At 37.8% G+C, this 24,293-nt stretch overlaps 1 protein-coding gene across 6 annotated transcripts in view; it reads right to left on the minus strand.

The window, feature by feature from the left end:
* UGGT1 (UDP-glucose glycoprotein glucosyltransferase 1) overlaps positions 1-24,293 on the minus strand; it is a 123,096-nt gene that overhangs the window by 20,089 nt on the left and 78,714 nt on the right. For all 6 annotated transcript variants that reach the window (XR_012013038.1, XM_072788689.1, XM_072788688.1 and 3 more), the window contains 10 exons: positions 24,071-24,277; positions 23,160-23,291; positions 22,217-22,347; positions 19,830-19,925; positions 10,778-10,880; positions 9,394-9,473; positions 7,940-8,129; positions 3,720-3,878; positions 3,035-3,120; positions 1,188-1,272 (listed from right to left, as the gene is read on the minus strand). Coding sequence is in view for 5 of the 6 variants with exons in the window: in XM_072788689.1 (XP_072644790.1) it covers positions 1,188-1,272; positions 3,035-3,120; positions 3,720-3,878; positions 7,940-8,129; positions 9,394-9,473; positions 10,778-10,880; positions 19,830-19,925; positions 22,217-22,347; positions 23,160-23,291; positions 24,071-24,277 (1,269 nt within the window). In the remaining variant the exon portion in view is untranslated. The remainder of the gene's footprint in view (positions 1-1,187; positions 1,273-3,034; positions 3,121-3,719; positions 3,879-7,939; positions 8,130-9,393; positions 9,474-10,777; positions 10,881-19,829; positions 19,926-22,216; positions 22,348-23,159; positions 23,292-24,070; positions 24,278-24,293) is intronic.

Raw genomic sequence — 24,293 nt, forward strand, 5'->3', positions numbered from 1 at the left:
GAGGAAGAGTGCAGTTGGCATTAGCATGGTCAGGAAGAAGTCACTTCATGTCACAAACAAATCCTGTTTTCAGGATTTACCAGGATAAAGACAGGTTCAATCTTCTCACCAGCAGAGACCAGTTTTCTGCTCCACCGTGTATGGTCTGCCTTACATTTTACTGTGTATAATGATTATTTATTCCATAATACCTTTTACTTGAATTTAAGGCACTAAGAACTTCAAAATTCTAAGTGAAAAGAAATGAAAGAGGGCTACCACTTATTACTGTCATTGAAATTTTCTTCTCAATTTTTTGAGAACAGTCATGAACAATAATGTGAACTATGGCTATGTAAGCAAAATCATATCTAGGAAAACACTTTATGTAAAATGAGACTGATATTTCTCACTGAGATTTCCCAAAAGGTGCCATCTCTCAGTTGAAGAAAGCCACAAATGTATATTTACAAAAGACATTTTACATTTATTTTTTTTTATTTTTATTTTTTTTAAAAGATTTATTTATTTATTCATTCAGAGAGAGCAAAGAGAGAGGCAGAGACACAGGCAGAGGGAGAAGCAGGCTCCATGCAGGGAGCCCGATGTGGGACTCGATCCTGGGTCTCCAGGATCACACCCCGGGCTGCAGGCGGCGCTAAACCGCTGCGTCACCGGGGCTGCCCAAGACATTTTACATTTAAAGAAGTATTCTGGAGCACCTGGGTGGCTCAGCTGGCTAAGTGTCTGACTCTTGATTTTGGCTCAGATCATGATCTCAGGATTGTGAGATTGAGCCTCACATTGGTCTCCACACTGGGCATGGGGCCTACTTAGGATTCTCTCTCTCTCTCTCCCTCTCCCCATCCCCACCACCCTACCCTGCATATGCTCTCTCTCAGGGGAAAAAAAAAAAAAAAAAAGGGCATTCCTATAAACACTATAAAACTCCAAAGGTGAATTAAAGTTTTAAGCTGGATTTTTCCCCCATCAGCTTTACTGGCATAAAATTGACAAACAATATTATATAAATTGAAGGTGTACAATGTGATGATTTGATATGCATATATATTGTAAAACGATGACCATGGTGATAGCATTATCAGTTAACACATCCATCTATTTCTAGGTAAGAGCTATTGAATGCCAGAATATCGCCACCTTTACCCACTATAAAAGAGTGGCTGCCTTAGCATTACCAAACTCACCTTCACTTTAATAATTTTGCTCTTGAAGTTGTTGAGGACAACAACAACTTCATCAGCATCAGGAGGAGAATCTGTGCCATCATGGCTTAGAAAGAAAAGAAAGGGAAAGAGTAAGACAGACATTACAAATTACAATTCTCAAAATGCAGTAAGTGGTCTGACATCAATCTGCCATATTTGTCCATCATCTTTATCATAAAGGAGTTTTCCAGAACAAATTATTTCCTCACAACCTGTAGGAAGCCCCTTCAAGCTACACAGAAGCACTTTGTCAGAATCTCTATCCTTCAAACATTGAGCATTCTAATCAGTCACAACCCAAACCTCCTTCTTGAGTCTCCTCTTTAAATTACCTTTCACAGAGTGAAAAGCTGCCAGTGCTGGCAAGCTCATGATGAGCACTTAATCAAGGCCTATATTCACAAAGTCTGAGCCAAGCTCAGTACCAGCAATAAAGGAGTGCCCAGGGGCATGAGCCACTCTTAACCATCACTAGAAACATATTACTCTACTCCTTCATGGACAAATAAAGCATGACTCTACTTCAGAGTTCTGTACAGGCATCTATCTACTCTATCCTTTTGCCTAGAGGCACACAACCAGCCAACTGTAGGCCCTGTACTCAATCTGGTGCCCATGTTCTGGAGAAAGAACTATAATAAGCTCTATTTGCAGGCAGAGCTTCGGCAGAGGAAGAAATATTTATAATTAAAAACAAGATATCCCCAATCAACTGCAATGCCTAAAATTTCCAAGCACCAATTTTCAAGGTGTTAAGTGCAGAAAGCCACAACAAAATATGAACTCACTGTATTCATTCACTGTAATCCAGCAGAGAGCAGAGTTCTCAGGCAAGGTAAGTTTCTAATGGGGGAACATGAAATACTCCTAATGGGGGAACATTAAATACTCCAGAGTCTGAGAATATCCAAGATAAAGAGAGCCCTAGACAGTAGGAAGAAAGGAGGACTCCCCACTGCTAGGGAAGGCAAAGAGTAGCCAGGAAAACAAAGGGACAAAGTTTAGAAGAAGAACAAGTAAAACTTCTAACGATGGGATTAAATTCTACAAAACAATATTTGGAAAACATTATTTGGAAGAAAACCTGGTATTTACAATGAATCTGTTATTATAATACAGGTTCAAAAATCCACACTGCTCTAAAGATCCTATAGAAGTAAGATGACACAAGAGAATATTTTAAATACACTGTAATGGGAATCACTTCCTAAAAATAGACATGAACTCTCTTCACATAGCTTAAAATTAAATTGTGTTAAGCAGAATTTAGATTATACCTTTTAAAAGGCAGTATAATTTTTTTAAACTAATAGGCAGTCAGAGCAAATCTCAAGGCAAAAACCCTTAACCAACGAAATGCTCTGACATACTTCCATACTCCCACAGCCTGGGAAAGCCAGTGCCAGTACTACAGATTTCATGGCCAAAGCTTATACTTATTGTGTATCTGCAATTCACCCAGGGTCCAGAAATACACTGTCTAGGTAGAAAAATCTGTTATTCATTTTTTCTTTCCTTTCTTGAAATGACTCGATTTTTCATCTGCCTATGGTTTTCATTGCAGTGAGAAAATGATCTGATTCAAAGATGCTATTAGCACAAAGGAAAGACTAAAGAGTGAAATTTGACTATACTTCCTAGTATTTAACACCAGTTATTGCCCTATCATACCCTGACAGTTCTTCTATACTCAATTTTCTAGAATAGCACTGTTTCATCATACATAAATTAAATCCTTATTCCCTAGCTGTCAGTGTAGTACTCAATTCAAGCTGATTCTTTACAAAGTGTTCTGGAAAAACAGCACTTACATCACTTAATCCTACCTGTAGATTCTATAAATATCTTCAGAACGACCCTTCCTTAGTCTGAGAATCCAAGCACCCGGGTTGGCTTTTAACTGAAAGTAGCCCTACAGCAAGAAGAAAGACAAATTTTAGTTCTCTTTGAAATATCAAAATACTGTTTTCGAGGGATAGTTATAATTTCGGTGCAATTCTTTAAAAAAACAACACACAAACAAACAAAACCCTACACATTAGAAACACTAGCAAAATACAGGCCAGTGAAGCCAAGAAGGGGGTTCTTGATCTGTGAGTGAAGGATCAATGTGTCATGTGTGAATAAGCTACAAACCTTCAAAGCCAAGAAAAACACTGTCAGCTCATAAGCAATTTATTTGCAGGGGCCAGTTTACTTAGAAAAGAATATTAAGAATATTCTAGCATTTTTTTTAGGCTGACATGTAATTCTGACCTACAAGCTCATAAGCAATTTATTTGCAGGGGCCACTTTACTTAGAAAAGAATATTAAGAATATTCTAGCATTTTTTTTTAGGCTGACATGTAATTCTGACCTACAAGGTTAACTTATAATTTTTATATTGACCAAATTCAGTCGAACATGGATTTTAATCTCCCTCATGTTCACATTACAAACTCCTTCATCATAAATCGTAGTGTCCAAATTAATATGACTCAATACCACCACGTGATGTACTGCTTATTTACCAGATTGGCCATAACAATGGTATCCACAATGACTGGGTTGGCTGAAGTTCCTAATGTAAACTGCAGTCCTCGTGGGGGCTGGCCTGTGGTGATGTCGTAGCAGTGACCTTCTAGTAAGAGGTACTCCAGCTCATACTCAGCAGCCACCACACTATCCACCTGCAACAGCAGAATTAAATCACTTGAAAATTACTCACCAATAAAAAAACCCAAACTGTTATGGGCACATGGGTAGCTCAGTGGTTGAGCATCTGCCTTTGGCTCAGGTCATGATCCCAGGGTCCTGGGATTGAGTCTCGCATTGGGCTCCCACAGGGAGCCTGCTTCTCCCTCTGCCTCTCTCTCATGTGTCTCTCATGAATAAATAAATAAAATCTTAAAAAGAAACAAACTGTTGAGACATGTAATAACATGGGATTTCAAACACATTGTGCAAAGTGAACAAAGCCAGACATAAAAGACTATATGCTGTATGGCCATATTTCTAAGAAATTTAAGGAAAAGCAAAACTATAGTGACAGAAAGGGGAGGGGAATGCCTGTAAAGGGGCACAAGAGAACTTTCTGGGGTGATGGAAATGCTCTGTATCTTGATTATGCTGGTGGTTAACAACCATATACAATTCTCAAAACTCAGATGGGTTGGGAAAAGAATCAGGAAAAAAAGAATACAATAAGGAGGTTCTGTACAGATGAAAAGATCACATTATCATCTAGGAAGTAGTATGGGGAAAAGTACGTAAAATACACTGTCAAAAGAACAAATAGATCTAAAAGCTAAAGAATAAGGAAGATAACAATGAGAACAGCAGAGAAAACTGTAAATTCATCTTGGCCTACAGGATATAGCTGAAAATACTAATGCTGTTCTAAATGCAAATATCTAAAATGTATCATAGCTCCATGACATAAAACCATTCATATTCTACATCAATTGCCTAAATTATTACTGATTCCTTGCAGAAAATACAATATAATTGCAAGGTCTTGGGGCAGCTTGGCTTTTGTTAATTAAAGGGTTTTTATCCCAGGCTAGTTCACGCTTGGCTCTGTAATTCTACCTAATGCTAATAATGCACCATTTGGAGCTTAATGTGTTACTGCAACACTAAATTCCAAAAGCATAATAATGAAAGCTAAGGGGTAAACCTCCACAAGCTCACCAAGTCCCATGCTCTGTTTTCAGCAGATACAGAGAAAGCCCAGGAAATAGCAGCAAAAACTCTAAGGATATGGAAGAGAGCTGCTCTGCATCTGTTCTGTGCCTTCTTGCACTGCTCTTTAGTGCTTTCTGTGGCCATTGTACAATCTCCTCGCCAAAAGTTGGTTCTTCAAGGGCAAAGACTGTATTTCCCATTTGTTACAAATATGGTAGACAGGTTTGAGGTGGGAAATAAGGCAAGTGTGTACACACACTCTCCCCTCACTTATTAGCACCTGTGGGATTCTTCTTTACCCTAATGAAAAGAAGGCTGAGGAGTCCTTTAATAACTATCTTCAAGTTCCTGATCTCCCAATTCCTAAGAAGAGGAGCCAGGAAACAGGCTTCAACTCTAGGAAGAGATCTTTAGGACAGACACAGAGACAGTTATCTTAAAAGGAAGAAGGCTCTGAGATGCCATTAGCTCCTTGTAAGTAAAGACCATGTGTTTTAATTCTTTTGTTAATACACTCTGAGCCAGGTACAGAGAGTGAGGGCTGTAAAGAGACATCAGTGAAACTACACTTGTGAACTCTCGATCTTTGAAAGTGGACTGAGGGAAAGGACCACTTACCTTAGACACTCAAAATAGTTATATGAACATAAATGAAATAAAGAACAGAAAAACAGAGAAAAAAAGATCAATGAAGCCAAAAGCTGGTTCTTCAAAAATATCAACAAACTGACAAACTTTTAATTGGAGTGACCACAAAAAAAAAGAGAGAAGAGCCAACTCACTGAAATCAGCAAGGGAAAAAGACACATCACTATTAAGCTTAAATTTAAAAGACTGTAGAAAAATGCTATAACTACAGACCAATTATAATCTAGATAAAATGGATAAATTCCTGAGACACAAACTCCAGAAACTGACTTGAGATAGAAAATCTAAACAAATCCATAATAAAGGAATTAATTGGTAATTTAAAATTTTCCCAAATAGGTAAGAAAATTAAATAAAAGATATTTGGTTTGAAGAAATAAAACTACCTCTATCTGCAGATGACATGATCTTTTATAAGCTTGTATACTAAGACCTATAAAACATTTCTGAAAGAAATTAAAGACTCAAATAAATGGAAAGGCATCCCATGTTCATGGGTCAGAACACTTAATGTTAAGATGGCAATATTCTTCAAACTGATCTAGGGATTTAATGTAATCTCTAACAAAATCTCAGCAGCCTTTCCTACAGCTATTAATAAGCTGATTCCAAAATACAAAGAAACCAAAATAGCCAAAACTATCCCAAAAAAATAAGAATAAAATTGGAAAACTCACCAGTTTCAAAACTCACAACAAAGCTACAGTAAGACAAGTGTGGTCTAAGGACAGACACAGATCAAGAGAATAGATCTAGGGATCCCTGGGTGGCGCAGCGGTTTGGCGCCTGCCTTTGGCCCAGGGCGCGATCCTGGAGACCTGGGATAGAATCTCACATCGGGCTCCCAGTGCATGGAGCCTGCTTCTCCCTCTGCCTGTGTCTCTGCCTCTCTCTCTCTCTGTGACTATCATAAATAAATAAAAACTAAAAAAAAAAAAATTAAAAAAAAGAGAATAGATCTGAGAGTCTAGAATTAAATTCATGTAGGTTTAACAGATCTTTGACAAAGGTAGTACCAAGATCATTCAATGGGGAAAGAATAGTATTTTCAACAAATAGTACTGTGACAAACGGATATTCACATGCAAAGAAAGGTGTAATAATACCTCATACCAAATACAAAAAACTCAAAATGAATAAAAGACCTAATTGGAAGAGTTTAAAACTTTGAAAGTCTTCTAGGAGTAAATCTTCGTGACCTATGATTAAACACTGATTTCTCAGGTATACAACCAAAAGCACAGGTAACAACAAAAAAAAACAGGGACACCTGGTTGGCTCAGCGACTGAGCATCTGCCTTTGGGTCAGGGCATGATCCCGGAGTCCCGGGATTGAGTACCATATCATGCTTCCTGCATGGAGTCTACTTCTCCCTCTGCCTATGTCTCTGCCTTTCTTTCTCGCTCTCTCTCTCTCTCTCATAAATAAATAAATAAATAAATAAAATCTTAAAAACAAAACAGCTTTCATCAAGATTAGAAACATTTGTGCTTCAAAGAACATTATCTAGAAAGTAAAAGACAGCTAACAGAATGAAAGAAATTATTTAAAAAAAGAGAAATTATTTACCAATCGTGTATTTGATAAGGGATTTGCATCCAGAATATACAAAGAACTCTTACAATTCCACAATAAAAAGACAAGGAAAAATTTTAAAATAGGCAAAGGAATTGAACAGACATTTCTCCCCCAAAGAGAATATACAGCCAATAAACACTTGAAAAAAATGCTCAACATCATAGGCAGGAATGGGAAAATGGTGCACTCACCCTGGAAAAGTTTGGCAGGCCCTCAATTAATTAAACAAAGAATTACTGTATGATCCACCAATTCCAAGAGAAATAAAAGCACATCTACAAAAACTTGGACATGAATATTCACAGCAGCATTATTTATAATAGGCAAAAAGTAGAAACAACCCAAATGTCTATCAATGAATGGATAAACAGAATGTGATATATCTATACAATAAAATATTACCTGGCAATAAAAAAGAATTAAATACTAATACATGCTACAACATAGACAAACCTTAAAACTAATAATTTAGGTGAAAGAAGCCAGTCACAAAAATATATGATTCTCTTTAGATCAAATGTTAGAACAGGCAAATCCACAGAGGCAGAATGTAGAATAGTGGTTGCCAGGGGTCATGGGGAATGACTGCTAATGGGTATGGTTTCTAAGTAGTGGTAATGGCTGAACAATTTTGTGAATATACTAAAACTACTGAATTGTATACTTTAAAAGAGTGAATTTTATGGTATGTGAAATAGATCTCAATGAAGCTATTATTTTTTAATAATACAATTATAAGTGATAACAGACATCTCTGTTCAGTCAGAAACTACCACCACTCCATCTTAAACAGTTTACAACACAAGATTACATACGTAGGAGCAATGACATTCTTACCTCTTCTAAATAAATATTATCAAGATCATACGGTGTTCTGACAGACTCCACCATCCAACTCTCCGGTGTGTTCAAATTCAGGGTGAAAAGAGGAGACTGTGGCATATCCAAAAATTTTGCTATTGGACCCTTAGCAAAGCTATTGTCTGGAGTGAAAGAAATCTCTGGTTCTAAGACATATCTGTAAAAGCTGAAATTAAAAAAAAAAAAAAAAAAAAGTGAGTCTTTTTAGTACTCCCATAGTCTTTAAGTTCACAGGCATTCACACAGGTAACTAGCTAGTTTAAAATAAAACAAACTAGATTTGCAAGGGTATCCTCCCAGACTGGGAAAAGTGTATCCAATACCATCTCTTGACCTAATTATGCCTCCTGTGGCTGTTGCAGATGCAAGAGCAGGAGGAACAGAATTGAGAGGAGAGGTCATTCTTTCTGATACTGGTAAGGGTGGCTGTTGTTTGGAGTCACAAGATTTCCTGAACACATGCCTCCCATCAGTAAGAGAAACTTATTTTTCTCTTAAACACAAAGTCCTAAATGGTTCTCAGGTGAGCCCTGAAAACACTACATGCAGTAGTTTAAACATTTCTCCTACTCAAGGACAATGGTGGAGGTTGAGAATGGTTTAGTCACTTTCAAACGGTGTTTGAGTTCACTTAGAATCTAACTTCTAAAACATGGCACATACAGGGGCGCCTGGGAGGCTCAGTTGGTAAGCATCTGCCTTCGGTTCAGGTCGTGACCCCAGGGTCCTGGGGTAGAGCCCTGCTCAGCAGGGAGTCTATCTCTCTCCCTCTCTCCCTCTGAACTCGCCTCCTGGCTTGTGCTCTCTCTTTTTCTTTCAAGTAAATAAATAAAAATTAAAAAAAAAAAAAAAAAAACCCACAAACAAAGCACATTTGCACATCAGGAATTTCCCACAGACCCAGCAGATGGCTACCCTATTACTATTAACATCTTTTTATATAACTTTCTCCATAAATGACCATTCCAAGGTTCAGACAACATAGAGCTAAGCCTGCTCTCCTTCTCAAGATACATGCAAATGAGTTTCCTCTGACAAATATACTCCAACTTGAAATAACTGCTCCACTTTTAAGATAAAAAGGAACAGACAAGTTTCTTTCTGTACCACAGCACATTTTTTTAACTAGGTAAATTTAATAGCTACATTGATCCAAATACTCTAAAATTAAAGAACTATGTAATTCCAAGGGAGGGAGGGAGAGAGGCAGGCAGGCTCAAGTAACCTGAGTTAATGCCACTTAAATGCTTCCATGCCCACACTAAGTTCTTAGAACTGTGAATGAGAGCAGAAATTGAGCAAAACTGAACATACAGTTAACAATCTTTTCAAACATGAAGTCCACCTATAAACCCATTTGAACTTTAACATTTAATATCACCTTTCAGATACCACATTTTCAATTGATTTTCTTAAACAGTTTGTTTTACCTTTTTAAAGGCATGTCAGAAAGTTTAGATTGGCAGTTCATAAACACTCTTAGATTCATGTTGATCAGCTGGGTTAAAACCTAAAAGAGTAAGCCAGGGACAAAACATAAAATTTTCCTACATAGAAAGTGACTGATATTTGAGGCAAAATATTTATATATTCTCTTCAGAAACATCCACTCTGACACTAAGTTAACACCTCTTAATATCTCAAGAAACACAGAAAGGTAATAAAAGCCATAAAATCTGTACTGGAGAAATTTCTGAAAATCACAACTCTGGCACACAATCTAAATCACAAACACTTATCACTTGGCAAAAGCATGGCAAATGGGCTACTGCAAATCACTGCTCCCCCTCATGTAATGAAGCAACTGATGGATAATGGGAGAGCTGTCTATACAAGGAAAATTTTAAAGGTTCATCAGTATGGTCTATATACTATAGTAGGAAAAAACCTTATATACACACACCCACCAAAAGGTTAGTTGATTATATGTCAATTAAATGTCACCTCAAAAAAGAAATACAACTCAAAAAAAAAGATGTTGAGGCAACTGTCTTTTTGGCAGAGTTCTTAGATTTTCTTAAAATTGTAATATACAAATCTACAAGACATGCTAATCTAAAAAATGCTAGTTTTTAAAAAGGAAAATGATAAAGTAAAATTATTTTACCCTTTTTAACTCTTATTCATTATAAATCAAAATATGGCAAAAATCAATTTAATTATTTTTTTTTAAGATTTTACTTATTTATTCATGAGAGACACAGAGAGAGAGAAGGGCAGAGACACAGGCAGAGGGAGAAGCAGGCTCCACGCAGGGAGCCCGACCTGGGACCCGATCCTGGGTCTCCAGGATCAGGCCCTAGGCTGAAGGCGGCGCTAAACCGCTGAGCCACCCGGGCTGCCCCAAATCAATTTAATTAAAAGACATCTTGCTCTAGGGACGCCTGAGTGGCTCAGAGGTTGAGCCTTTGGCTCAGGGCATGATCCCGGGTCTGGGGATCGAGTCCCACATCTGGTTCCCCCCGGGGAGCCTACTTCTCCCTCTATGTCTCTGCCTTTCTCTGTCTCTCATGAATAGATAAATAAAATCTTAAAAAAAAAAAAAAAGAGAGAGAGAGAGAGAGAGACACCTTGCTCTAAATAGGACATTTTTAAAAAATTACATGAGGAAACCAACCAAACTTGTGCCAACTTTCAAGGTTATAAGGCTGTTTGCAGAGCCATTATCAATCTTTATGAAGACATTTGTGCTTTGCCAAGATGCCCTGTAACATTTTCCAATGCTCTCTGAAGATAACCAGGGGAACAATGACACTCAGAGAGTCACAGGGCCTGGGACCAAGAAATGTGAACTGCCATTTAGGGTATGCCTACCAAGAGCAATGGGGCAAGTCTCTGTGCTTCTCTGGTGACAGGGTCAATGACAACCACGACATCAAAATACGTCTCTCCTTCCTTTGGCCTCATTTTAATTGCACTACAGAGATCAAAAAGACAAAACATTAATCTATTGGAAAAGAGAAAACAAGTTAACTTTTTTTTTAAAAGGTCCATATAACCTATCAGCCCTCTCAGCATTTCTAAAAACACTTGTTTACTAGAACAGTAAGATTACATGGTGGTTAATCATGTAATTATATCTACCTAAAAGTTTGCAAAACCTGCTAAAGACTCAAGTTCACTCTAAATGAACAAAGAGATATGTGTTGAGAAGGAAAACCAGCTTGATGCTAAAAGCTGATGTTTGTTTTTGACAATTACAAACACTATACCAATTTTTTAATTTCTTGGCAAGAAGAGTAATGAGTAGTGAAGAAACAGATTTTTAAAAATAATACAAAGAACATTACAGAAAACTTGTGAGAGAAAAAGGAAATAATCACAAAATCTCGCCATCCCAACCCAACCATGCTGTGGCATTTTTTTCCGTAGACCTTCTCAAATGCCCATAGATATAGAGCAGCTATACCTAACGAATATTAGCAATTTTAGAACAATATCCTTGCTTCCCCCACCACCTTATCACAATGATTTTTCCATATTGTTACACATTAAGCATCCTGAATAGGAAATAATCTTCAATATACCAAGTCAATCTGGCATGTTTACTTAAGCTATTCCTTATTGCTGGACATTTGGACGGCTTTTGCAACCTATAAGTAACACCATACATACAAGTTTTTTTCATACTTAGAAATTTCTTTAGAGTTGACAGAGTCCTAGACATGAGATTACTGAGTCACAGGATACAAATATTTTTGTGCATAATACATGTTTTTAATCGCATTTCCAAAAGAACTGAGTCCCTTTACAAGGACATTAAGTCATACATATTTTGTCTTAGTAACTGAAAAACAGTAGCCGTTTAGACGTCAGGTTGTACATCTAGGCTTTCTGAGGAGAAGGTGCACCTTCCCAGCTGCTGTTTCTAGTCACATGGCCTCCTTCTGAAGTCATATTGACTTAGATGACTTAAGAGGAGCAGGAGCCTCTGATACATTTTGAAAATGAATAAACTTGAAAGGGTTTTAAAACACATCCAATTTTCCAAAATCTAAATTTGTCAAATCAATGCCTATCTCTGGTTGCTCTCAACAATATTTTAATGTAGTTCTGGTGCTAATCATTACTGTTCTGTGCAAAAGCAATTTACTCAGTGGGAGGAAAAACAAAAGTACAAAATAAAATGTAACTAACAAAACTGAGGAACTATAGTTTAAATGGTGATGAAGGCTATTTCAAATCTTAACTGCTTTGGAAATAACCATCAAAATAGCTTTGTGCCCGTTATCAAAGCAGATGTTTTCAATTTTTGATAAAATTTCCAGCTGCCAATAATTATTCCACAATAACCTTTTTCCCCACTCTAATACAGCTGTTTTCAAAGTGTGGCTCCAGACCAGCAGTATTAGCTTCATCTGGAAATTTGTCAAAAACAAACTGTCAGCAACAATCCACACTTCCTAAATCAGAAAGTCAGGGGGTGGGTCAGGCAATTTGCACTTTAACAAACTCTAGGTAAAAGTCAAAGTATGAGAGCCCTTCAGATAACCCGGACCTCTGTGCTATTCCAGAATTCTGGACAGAGAAGCTCACTAAAGAATGGGATTATATAAATTCTCACAAAAGGAACCAGAAGAAACGTCCCAAACAATGCTCTATAGCATCTGAATAAGGCACACCCAGGTCAAAACCTGTGAACCTGGTAGGTTTGGGTAGAGTTCTGTGTGACAAGTTAATGTTCTGACCCAATGTTCTAGGTGATCCACAACAGGCAGTACCAGAAATTGACCTTGTGTGTTCTTTTAACCACTCCACATTTCTATCACAAAAAAGAGAATAAGACAAAAACCAAGATTAGAGGACTAACAGTATGGAAATGGAGAATAGTATAAACTAACAATATCATGTTGAAAGATACTAGCTGTATTAGAGAGAGGACCAGAGTTAGGCCAAAAGTGACAGACAAGAAAGGGAAGAAACGTGTGTTAAAGCCAAACCAATCATTTCATGTTAAAGATTAGCTCATGCTGTTGCTGTTCTGTGAGCCACACTTCAAGGGCAAGGATATACATAAGCAATAATTCAGACCTTTCTATTTCTCACACAAATAAGAAACTTCTGATTTAAATATAACAAACACTTATTTAACACAACCCCAATGAGAAGAATTTCTCTAATTAGAATTTGTCTCATAACAGAATTTGTAATTAGAGCATTTTAATTATTTAAGACTCATGGAAAAAACGATGCTCTAAAAAGAAGAGATTCTTGCTCGAGACTCACTATCTTGGCCATGAAAGGCAAACAAGATAGCAAGCCAATTAGGAAATATGTTTCCTGTGGTGGTAACTGGGTAAGTTATTTCCTGAAAGTATACAATGATAAAAAGATGAGTGCTAATGGGCAAAATCCAAACAGGGCTAGCGAGGAGCCCAGAAGTCTTCCCCCAATGACAATGTAAGAAATTAGAACATACAGCCAGGGAGAAAGGAGAGGGTCTCCTCTCTAGCCTTAATCATCAAATAAGTCTGGTCAAATTTGATCCCCACAAGAACCGGCTGTCAGAAAGCCCAGATCAATGAAACCAAAGTCCAATCTACCCCAGACTAATTAAATCAGAATCATAAAGGAGCATGATGCAAGCTTCAATATCTAAAACCTCTAAGGCACAATCAAAATATATAATCTGCCTGGCTATATACATCAACTGCAAGGATTCTTCCCTAAGGATAACTTAATCTTAAGACTAATCAGAGGAGATGACCCAGACTATGGGACATTCTACAAGATAACTGGCCTGGACTCTTAAAAAAAAAGTCATTGTTGAGGAGGAAGGGTAAGATGGTAAGGGGTCCTCAACAAACCTGGTGCCACCAACTTACCTAGATAACTTTCAAAACATCCTCAACACCTACAAATTTGACCTGAGATTTAAAGAGATACAGCTGGAATGCTATAGAGAAAAGTTTTCGAAGGAAGGAAAGGAAGGAATAAGAAAAGAAAGAAAAGAAGAGAAGAGAAGAGAAGAGAAGAGAAGAGAAGAGAAGAGAAGAGAGAGAAAAGAAAGAAAAGAGAAGAGAAGAGAAGAGAAGAGAAGAGAAGAGAAGAGAAGAGAAGAGAAGAGAAGAGAAGAGAAGAGAAGAGACATAAGAATAAAGTAGGGGAGGGACACCGTGAGGAGACTTTGGGGGAGGAAAGCCCAGCCCTGGAGAAGCAGGAACTTTAAAAACTCCCAGGAGGTCACATATTCTTTCAGTTCCTGCCTGTCTTGGAAGCTCTTTCTCTCTCCTTCTATTCTGAATGAGAGCCTTGCTGGATAAAGTATTCTTGGCTGAATGTTTTTCTCATTTAGGACCCTGAATATATCATGCCAGCCCTTTCTGGCCTGCCAGGTCTCTATGGAGGGGTCTGCTGTTAATCTGATATGCCTCCCCATATAAGTTAGGGATCTCTTGTCTCTTGCTGCTTTAAGGATCTTCTCTTTATCTTTGGAATTTGCAAGTTTCACTATTAAATGTCGAGGTATTGAACGGTTTTTATTGATTTTAGGGGGGGGGTCTCTCTTATTTCCTGGATCTGAATGCCTGTTTCCCTTACCAGATTAGGAAAGTTTTCAGCTGTGATTTGTTCAAATACATATTCTGGCCCTCTGGCCCTTTCAGCACCCTCGGGAACCCCAATTAAATTTTTCTTCCTCAGGCTGTCACATATTTCCCTTAATCTATCCTCATGATCTTTTAATTGTGTCTCTTTTTTTTTTTTTTTTAAGATTTTATTTATTCATGATAGTCACAGAGAGAGAGAGAGAGAGTCAGAGACACAGGCAGAGGGAGAAGCAGGCTCCATGCACCGGGAGCCCGATGTGGGATTCGATCCCGGGTCTCCAGGATCGCGCCCTGGGCCAAAGGCAGGCGCCAAACTGCTGCGCCACCCAGGGATCCCCTAATTGTGTCTCTTTTATCCTCAGTTTCCCTCTTTGCCATCAACTTGTCTTCTATGTCACTCACTCGTTCTTCCACCTCGTTAACCCTCGTCGTTAGGACCTCTAGTTTGGATTGCATCTCATTTAATTGATTTTTAATTTCTGCCTGATTAGATCTAAATTCTGCAGTCATGAAGTCTCTTGAGTCCTTTATGCTTTTTTCTAGAGCCACCAGTAGCTATATAATAGTGCTTCTGAATTGGCTGTCTGACATTGAATTGTAATCCAGATTTTGTAACTCTGTGGGAGAGAGGACTGTTTCTGATTTTCTTTTGAGGTGAGGTTTTCCTTCTAGTCATTTTGCTCAGTGCAGAGTGGCCAAAAACAAAGATATAGATGCAATGAAACGCCGGGACACCTGCACCCGATGTTTCTAGCAGCAATGTCCACAATAGCCAAACTGTGGAAGGAGCCTCGGTGTCCATCGAAAGATGAATGGATAAAGAAGATGTGGTTTATGTATACAATGGAATATTGCTCAGCCATTAGAAACGACAAATACCCACCATTTGCTTCGACGTGGATGGAACTGGAGGGTATTATGCTGAGTGAAACAAGTCAATCGGAGTAGGACAAACATTATATGGTCTCATTCGTTTGGGGAATATAAAAAATAATGAAAGGGAATAAAGGGGAAAGGAGAAAAAATAAGTCAGAAAGGGAGACAGAACATGAGAGACTCCTAACTCTGGGAAACGAACTAGGGGTGGTGGAAGGGGAGGTGGGCGGGGGGTGGGGGTGGCTGGGTGGCGAGCACTGAGGGGGGCACTTGACGGGATGAGCACTGAGTGTTATTCTGTATGTTGACAAATTGAACACCAATAAAAATAAATTTATTTAAAAAAAAAAAAAAAAAACTCCCAGGAGGGGCAGTGAAGCTTCAAGATTCCTGGAGTGACTATAAGAGGAGGAGCACCCGGGGGTAAAGCGCACTGCAAACTTCCATTCAATATCGGTAAAGGGCTAGAGCACTGCAGCCCTCAGGGAAGTTAGGAGAAGCCAGTCGGTGGGCCGGCTCCAGACAGAGGTGGCTATGCCCAATTCCCTTCAGCAGAGGTGGACCCTGGGAGCGCGGGTCCAGCGGCACAGGGTCCCAGATACCAGGGCACCCAAGCGGACAAAGCCAGTGATCCTGTGCTCCCCCTGGGACAGGCAGAAGCAGGGAATGCACAGGACAGTGAGAACTTTCCTGCCACTGGGCACCCCCAAGCTGTGCAGAGCAGTGCACCCATGCTGGCCCCAGGAGCATCTACGCCAGTGAGGAATGGGAGATTGCATTAATTACTCGCAGGGAGCTCGACTCCAGAGCTGGAAATCTGGCCATCACCATTGTTGTTTTTCCTCGTTTCACCTTCTGCCTGTGAGAGGCGGGGCCACCAGGGAATAAAGCCTTGCTGAGGGATAAACCAAGGATAAACAGCTCATACTGAGCCCTACACCTGGTGAGGGGCAGGCATCTCCACCCAGGCACAGACACCAGACAATAAGCACAGCAGGCCCCTCCCCCAGAAGACCAGCTAGAAGTAAAAGGAAGAGCAAGCTCTTGACCAAGCAGCGCTGGAAAGGTCTAGACCAAGGGAAAATCGAGGGAATACAGTATATAGAACTAGAAGGTACCCCTTTGTTTTCCTTTTTCCATTACAACTCGTTTTTATACCAGACTAAAAGTTTCCAATATTTTTTCTCTTTTACCATCTTAACTACAATATTTTATCAACTCTTCATTTTTAAGTTTTTTCCTTTTTGGGCTTCATATTTCTATAATTACATGTCTTAGATACATTTTTCACTTCTGGATTCTTTTCAACATATTCAATTTAATTTTAGGAGATATACAAAATATAGGTTTCTGTTTTGTGTTTTTTGTTTTCTCTACCTTGTTTTGTTCTACAAAGGCAGAAGTTAATACCTTCTAAAACATGACCAGCATACACCCAGAACCAAGTAGAATACCGTGCTGGTTCATTCTGTGAGATTATATTCTCTTCATTCCCATTCTGCTCCCCTCCTTTATCTTGCTTATGCTTTGGTGGTCATTGTTGGGGCTTTCTATAAGTATTGCTGGTTTATACAAATTTGGGACTGAGCATCTTCTAACATACAAAACAAAATACATTCAGAACTAAGAGGATCACCCTCTAGGACCCCTCAGGTAGACTACATTCTCCCTCCACTACCACTTCTTCACCACCCTCAGCCCCCAGCCCCCCCTATTTCTCTTCTCTTTTCTTTTTTTCTTTGTTCTTTTTCTTTGGGGTTTTGGCCTTTTATTTTTTACTTTTTTTTTTTTTTTTTTTCACTTTAGTGGTCCTTAGTTTTATTTTCTGATCTTTTTCATTTTCTGGTCTCTGACCTCTTTGGAATCATCTAGGGTGAATTTTACTTAAGTCGTGGTTGATATTTTTGACTCTGCCTGCTCATACAGCCACTCTGCACTGGACAAAATGACTAGAAGGAAGAATTCACCACAAAAAAAAAGAACCGGAAACAGTACTCTCTGCCACAGAGTTACAGAATGCGGATTTCAATTCGATGTCAGAAAGCCAATTCAGAGGCATGATTATAAAGCTACTGGTGGCTCTGGAAAAAGGCATAAAGGCCTCTAGACACTTCATTACAGCAGAACTGAGATCTAAACAGGATGAAATTAAAAACAGATTAAAAGAGATGCAATCCAAACTGGATGTTCTAACTGCTAGGGTTAATGAGGTGGAAGAGAGAGTTGAGTGACATAGAAGACAAGTTGATGGTAAGGAAGGAAACTGAGGAAAAAAGAGAAAAACAATTAAGAGACCATGAGGAAAGGCTTAAGGAAATAAATGATAGCTTGAGAAGGAAGAATTTAAATATAATTGGGGCTCCAGAAGAGGCTGAGAGGGAGAGAGGACCACAAAGTATATGTGAGCAAATCATAGCTGAGAATTTCCCAAATCTAGGGAAGGAAACAGGCATTCAGGTCCAAGAGATAGAAAGGACCCCCTCCCGAAAATCAATAAAAATTGTTCAACATCTCAACATTTAATAGTGAAACTTGCAAATTCCAAAGATAAAGAGAAAATCCTTAAAGCAGAGTGAGATAAGAAATTCTTAACTTATGTAGGGAGAAATATCAGATTAACAGCAGACCTCTCCACAGACACCTGGCAGGCCCGAGAGGGCTGGCAATGATATATTCAGGGTACTAAATGAGAAGAGCATGCAGCCAAGAATACTTTATCCAGCAAGGCTCTCATTCAGAAGAGAAGGAGAGAGAAAGAGCTTCCAAGATAGGTAGAAACTGAAAGAATATGTGACCACCAGCTCTGTAAGAAATATTAAGGGGAACCCTGTAAAAGAAAGAGGAAGCCTAAAAAAATAATCCACAAAAACAGGGACTGAATAAGTATTATGATGACACTAAGTTCATATCTTTCAATAGTTACTCTGAACGTGAATGAGCTAAATGATCCCATCCAAAGACTCAGGGTATCGGACTGGATAAAAAAGCAAGACCCATCTATCTGCTGTCTACAAGAGACTCATTTTAGACCTAAGGACACCTCCAGCCTGAAAATGAAGAGAGGGAACTGGGTGACAGGCACTGAGGAGGGAACTTGATGGGATGAGCACTGGGTGTTGTACTGTATGTTGGCCAATCGAACTTCAATAAAAAAAAAATAATAATAATAAAAATGGGATGAACACTGGGTGTTGTACTATATGCTGGCAAATCAAACCAGTAAAATAAAATAAAATAAAATAAAATAAAATAAAATAAAATAAAATAAAATAAAATAAAATAAAATAAAATAAAATAAATAAAATAAAATAAAATAAAATAAAATAAAATAAAAAATAAAATAAAATAAAATAAATAAAATAAAATAAATAAAATAAATAAAATAAAATAAAATAAAATAAAATAAAATAAAATAAAATAAAATAGATTTCATGATATTTGGTATGTGGTAAAGTACTGAAATAAATCTCTAACTTCAGAACGTGGGAAAAAAATGTCATTGTCATAAAAGACAAAACAAAACAAAACAAAACAAACAAAAAGCATGTAGGGAAATGTTCTGGATTTAAGGAGACTAAAAGAGACCCACAACAAAGAGCTGCAACATGTGATCTGGGTCAAATCAAAGAACAAAACAGTTTTCAAAGGTCATTACTGGGGCCTTGGAGAAATGTGAATATGGACTGTGTACTACTTAGTATCACTGCTTCAAGGTTAAATCTCTAAAGTATGCCAATAGTGGAGACACTCCTGGCGCTCAGGAAACAACATGCTGAGGAATTCAGGCATGATGTGTAATGATGTCTACAATGTACCTTCAAATGGTTCAGGAAAAATATAAGTACGCGTATGTTTGTATGCAAACATAAATATACATTTTATGTGCTACACATACATATGCACAAACAAACCCACATAGATGACAGATAAATGTGGCATAATGTTAACAACTGGTGAACCCAGGGTCAAGATATCTAGGTGTTCACTGTAAAAACGTTTCCACTATTCTTTAGGTTTGAAACTTTCAAATAAATAACTCAGAACCAAAAGGCAAGGACTTTTTTCACAATGCTAAAACTTATTTTTATTTTATTGAAAACAAAATCGTTTTCATTGGTAGGGTGCCCTACCAACCTGTGTTTATTTTTGGGTATCAGAAAATTACAACTAATTTTTTTCTATTTATGCTTTCTGTTTTCTAGAAGGGTACAGTCAGAAGTATTTCAGATTTATTTAGAAAAAATGTCAACTTTTATGCAACTGAGTCTGTATATGAATTCTGCATAAGAAAATGAGTATATATGAAAACTGCACAACCAGGCAAAATTTTCCATTCAAACAACTTATATACACACTTCAGATAGAAAAATAAAGGAGATGAGGTAAAGGCAATTTTACCATTTTATTCAAGAATATGCATAAATTCAATATTAATTCTGTACCTGTGTCGGTCTTCAAAAAATTGGTATTCGATTCTTGCATCTCCTTTTGGTTGAGCTGACAGGAGAGCATCTACCTTCATTACCAAGTCACTTGCCCTGAAAGACATGGTTGGTGAAAATTTAGTATCTCTTTAACTGAAAGTTTTTCCAATTACCAGTCTAAGTATTGAATGCCACCGAAATTGTTTAAAGAACATATGAACTTTTACCAATAGGCAAGAGAAAAACTACTGATTTTGTAACTGAGTAGTTTCATAACCTTGAAGAAGATACTGATTTTTGCATATGTGAAATGGGGATAGTACATACTTTGTATGACACTTGTAAATATTGCACCAGCTAAACATTTTATAAAGCACCAAGCTCAGGGCCTGGCCCATAACAGACTGTAAGTTTGTGTTATTTACCTTCTCCCTCACCCGCTTCTAAATAGCTTTATTAGTCTTTAGGATTATTAGAGTAATAATTCACTGAAAAAAAATTCAGGAAAAAAAATGAGAAAACTGATATATATACAATATCATTATCAAGAAATAAGCATTAATGACATTTTGGTTCATAATTCTCCTACATTTTTAAATATATACATATATATAAACAAAAGTTGGATTATATTATTTGATAACCTGCTTTTCCTTTTTTTTTTTTTTTTAAGATTTTATTTACTTGAGAGAGAGAGAGAGATGGTGAGCTGGGGAAGGAGCAGAGGAAAAGGGAAAGAATCTCAAGCAGACTCCACGCTGAGAATGGAGCCCAATACAGGGCTCAATCCCACAACGCTGAGATCATGACATGAACTGAAACCAAGAGTCAGATGCTCAATCGACTGAACCACCCAGGTGCCCCTGATGACCTGCTTTTTCATTTAACTATATATTACAAACATCTTTTTGTTAGTTAATACATATAGGGTACATCAATATTTTCAATGACTATCATTAGATTTCCTGATACACAATAATCACCAACTGGCTAGTAAACATCTAGGTTGCTTCCTACTTCACTATTACAATCAACACTGCAGTGAACAACTTAAAAAAGCACTTCTGCTTTCCCTGCCTCTTCTAAAGTTGATTTCTAACCAAGGAAGATCTTGAACTAAACCATAAGACTGAAAAAAATGCTTGAATCTGCTGAACCAAGGACTGAATTTTAAGAATTCTAAAAAAACACTTGTGAATATATATGAACTGGAAACAAGCCTATACATTTTCTCACTGAACCAAATCAAACTATCTCTCTTGGTACTTCTCACTGAGTCTGAACCTATATAATACAGGCCACTTGTATCCTGTGATATGTCAACATTCACAAAACATTTAAAGGGATGCTGGATTATGTAGACTTGAGTAAGCAATGTGGACGTGGGTGAGCAGGCAAACAACAGACTCCCTAAAGTTTCACAAAGCACGCTTATGTTTAGTCAGTGCAATTGTGATCAAACAGCCCACAGTGAACTTCAGAAAGTGGAGAATGGCCTTGTGGCTGCAGGTCTGGGCCATGAATGAAAGCTGTGGCTATCACAGGGGGCCCTCTCCAAGGTGGAGCAGCTATGGCACTAATGAAAACCCTAGGCAGGCAAGGTAATTCTGAGAACCCAAATAGTTTTAGTTTATCTTTAGGTAGCCCTATGACTACCTTATTTCCCTCAATTAACCCTCGAGAGATGGTGCCACCTCTCTTTAATAAACGGCAAGTCTTCCATGCCTAGTCTGGCAATTATATAGTCCAAAAGGAGAAAGAATGGTCCAAGGGCACAGCACACCAAGCCTATGCTGTGATATGATGGTTTCAAGTCAGGGGCGCACCTCCTGGCCTGCATCAGGGAAGTGTTTCATAGGCTGGAACAAGGGGCATCACTAAAAAGCCACTAAAGTAGAAGGAAACTTCTTTATCTGTTGCCTTGTTTTTGGTTGAGATAAAAGAAGATTCCTTCCTCTATCACAAGACTTGGCAAAGGGACTGGTCTGGCAGCTATCAAAGTCAATACTTCACTGCAGCATGAAGGTATATGGAAGAGATGAAGGAAAAAACCAGAACTTTCAAACTTTATATCCTCCAACTATTCACCAAAGGACACTAACAAAAGAATGAAAATGTAACTCATGGAATGAGAGACCATATTTGCATATTGTCTATCCATAAGAGATCAATACCCAGAATATTTACTTATTTATATAGAACTCCTATAACTCAACAATAAAAGAAAAACAATATAAAATGCACAAAGTAAGGGCACCTGGGTGGCTCAGTTAGTAGAGTGTGCATCTCTTGATCTCAAAGTTGTGAGCTCACAATGGAAATAAACACCATGAAATAGGAAGCAGGAGTAAAGTTCAACACAGTCCCTATGACATTCACTAATTAATTTCTTCCACAAAACTTACACATCCTCTTCTACCCGAAGCTGTTGAATATGGGATTTGATTTTCTGTCCCGAAGTTTTTAAGATGATATTTTCTAGGAGGTGGAAATCATCTTGATTAAAGAGTTCACTGTCCTCCAGTGGCCCAATGATCTGTGAAGAGGAGCAGGGCAGTCAGTGGTAGCATTATAAGCTGAAAAGAAGGACTCTGTTGTCCTTAGGCTATCTTATAAACCTAATCATTTTAAAGACCCAAGACATGTATACATCTAATAAAATCAGTGAAAAAGGTAAAAATAAAACCCAAATCAACTCATCCAGTTATTTATTTAACAATTCCTCAATTACAGAATGTAGACTTAGACTGTATACTCCACAATATTTTTATAGTTAAGCAACTCTGAAATAAAACAAAATAGCGAGTTTCATTGATTCTCACTGGATATAAATAACAGAACCAAACAAGAGATGCAGTGTAGTGAGGAACAGACAGCAGAGATTTCACCCTTGGTGCTAAGAGTTCAAAGTTTGGTACCCCACCCCCCACCCCCAGTTTCATGTCCCTGGCTGCAGGTATGTATGAAATAGTCTAAGCCTGCACCACTGAAGTTGACAGAGACTACACAACTATGAACACAGTTCCCACAATGGATGTATACTTCATGTATCAGAGCCTTATCAGCTTATTCTCTGAGAGACAACACACTCCTGCCACCACTGTACATGTGGCAGGACATAATTAAACAGCAAAAAGGTTTTAGTTTTACATAAGGATGCTTCTGTCAAAAGCAAATCACCTTTGAAATAGGGTGCAGAAACTACCATCATCACTGCATAAGCCCCAATTCCCTTTGGAAAGAGTGGCTCTGTTTGAGGAGTCTACTAGCTTCAGAGGAGAACACGACCAACACTGCTCACTGATCTAATCTGAAGTCAAGTTTGTCTCAGGACAAAAAAATCCTCACCCTTCCATTGCTGATCACTGCCCTCTGTCCCTTCTTCAGCTTCAGAACATCCCTGCAGTACATGGCATGAGACAAAATGAAATCCATTTTGGAAGACTCAAAGACCTCTTTAAAAAGACTGAAATCCATGCCCTAGGAAAGTAATTGTTATTAAGGAAAAGTAATTGTTATTAAGCAAGCTATAAAAGTGAATAATCATAATGAATAAATCATAAAATGATCTCTTAATGGAGAGTCAGAACTAATTTTAATAATTAACATTAATGATGTCTCAATTCTCTACTCCTCCCATTTTCTCCCACCCTCTAATTTATCAAGTAATGCCTATTTCCTATAACTATTCTTTTATGTGATTGCTCAATTGGCAAGTTATTCTTCATCATATCTTTATTCTGTATTTTTTTATTCTGTATTTTAAAATCCTGCTAATTTTAAGAGCCTTTTTGCTAACTGAAACATCAAGTATATACTTATCATTTTGTAAGAATTTTAAAATTATGAAATAGTTCAAAAGGTAGTAACTTATATAATGAACATATATGGGCTTATATCAGAACACATCAAGAACACGTAAGCCTCTAACTCATAAGAAGCTTCAATCATAGTTTTTTGCTCTATAAACAAATCAAATATTGCCTGTCTTTTAAAAACTATACAAAACAAATGGCTTTGTGCTTAAAATATTTAAGAATTCAATCCTGAAACTTTATTTAAAGGTATTAAAAGTGGTAAAGGGAATGTGGCACAATTGTTATTTCCTGGAAAGATACTTCCAAAGTAAGAAAAATCCTCTGAAACTCAGTACTAAAATCACAAATCCCAATCATGAACAAGATACATCAGCCCCTGAGACTGAATTTCTGTGAAAAGTAACAAAACAAGACAGCTCCATGCAACACACAGAGACTTACCCCGACAGAGAACCCCCCGATGTCAGCTCCTGCAGCCAGGGCCTCTGCAGTCTCCTCCTTGGCCATTTTTGTGATGAAATTCTTAGCAGAGTTGGAGGTCTGTGTTTGGAGAGCTGCCCAGATTGCTCTGGAAATCTGAGTGTTCTTATAATTTATATCTTCACTAGGATTATTGATCATGCTTATTCTAACATTGTTACTGGATTTCTATTTACAAAATGAG

Source organism: Canis lupus, chromosome 20 (genome assembly GCF_048164855.1).
Source record: "Canis lupus baileyi chromosome 20, mCanLup2.hap1, whole genome shotgun sequence".
NCBI classification, from domain to species: Eukaryota; Metazoa; Chordata; class Mammalia; order Carnivora; family Canidae; genus Canis; species Canis lupus.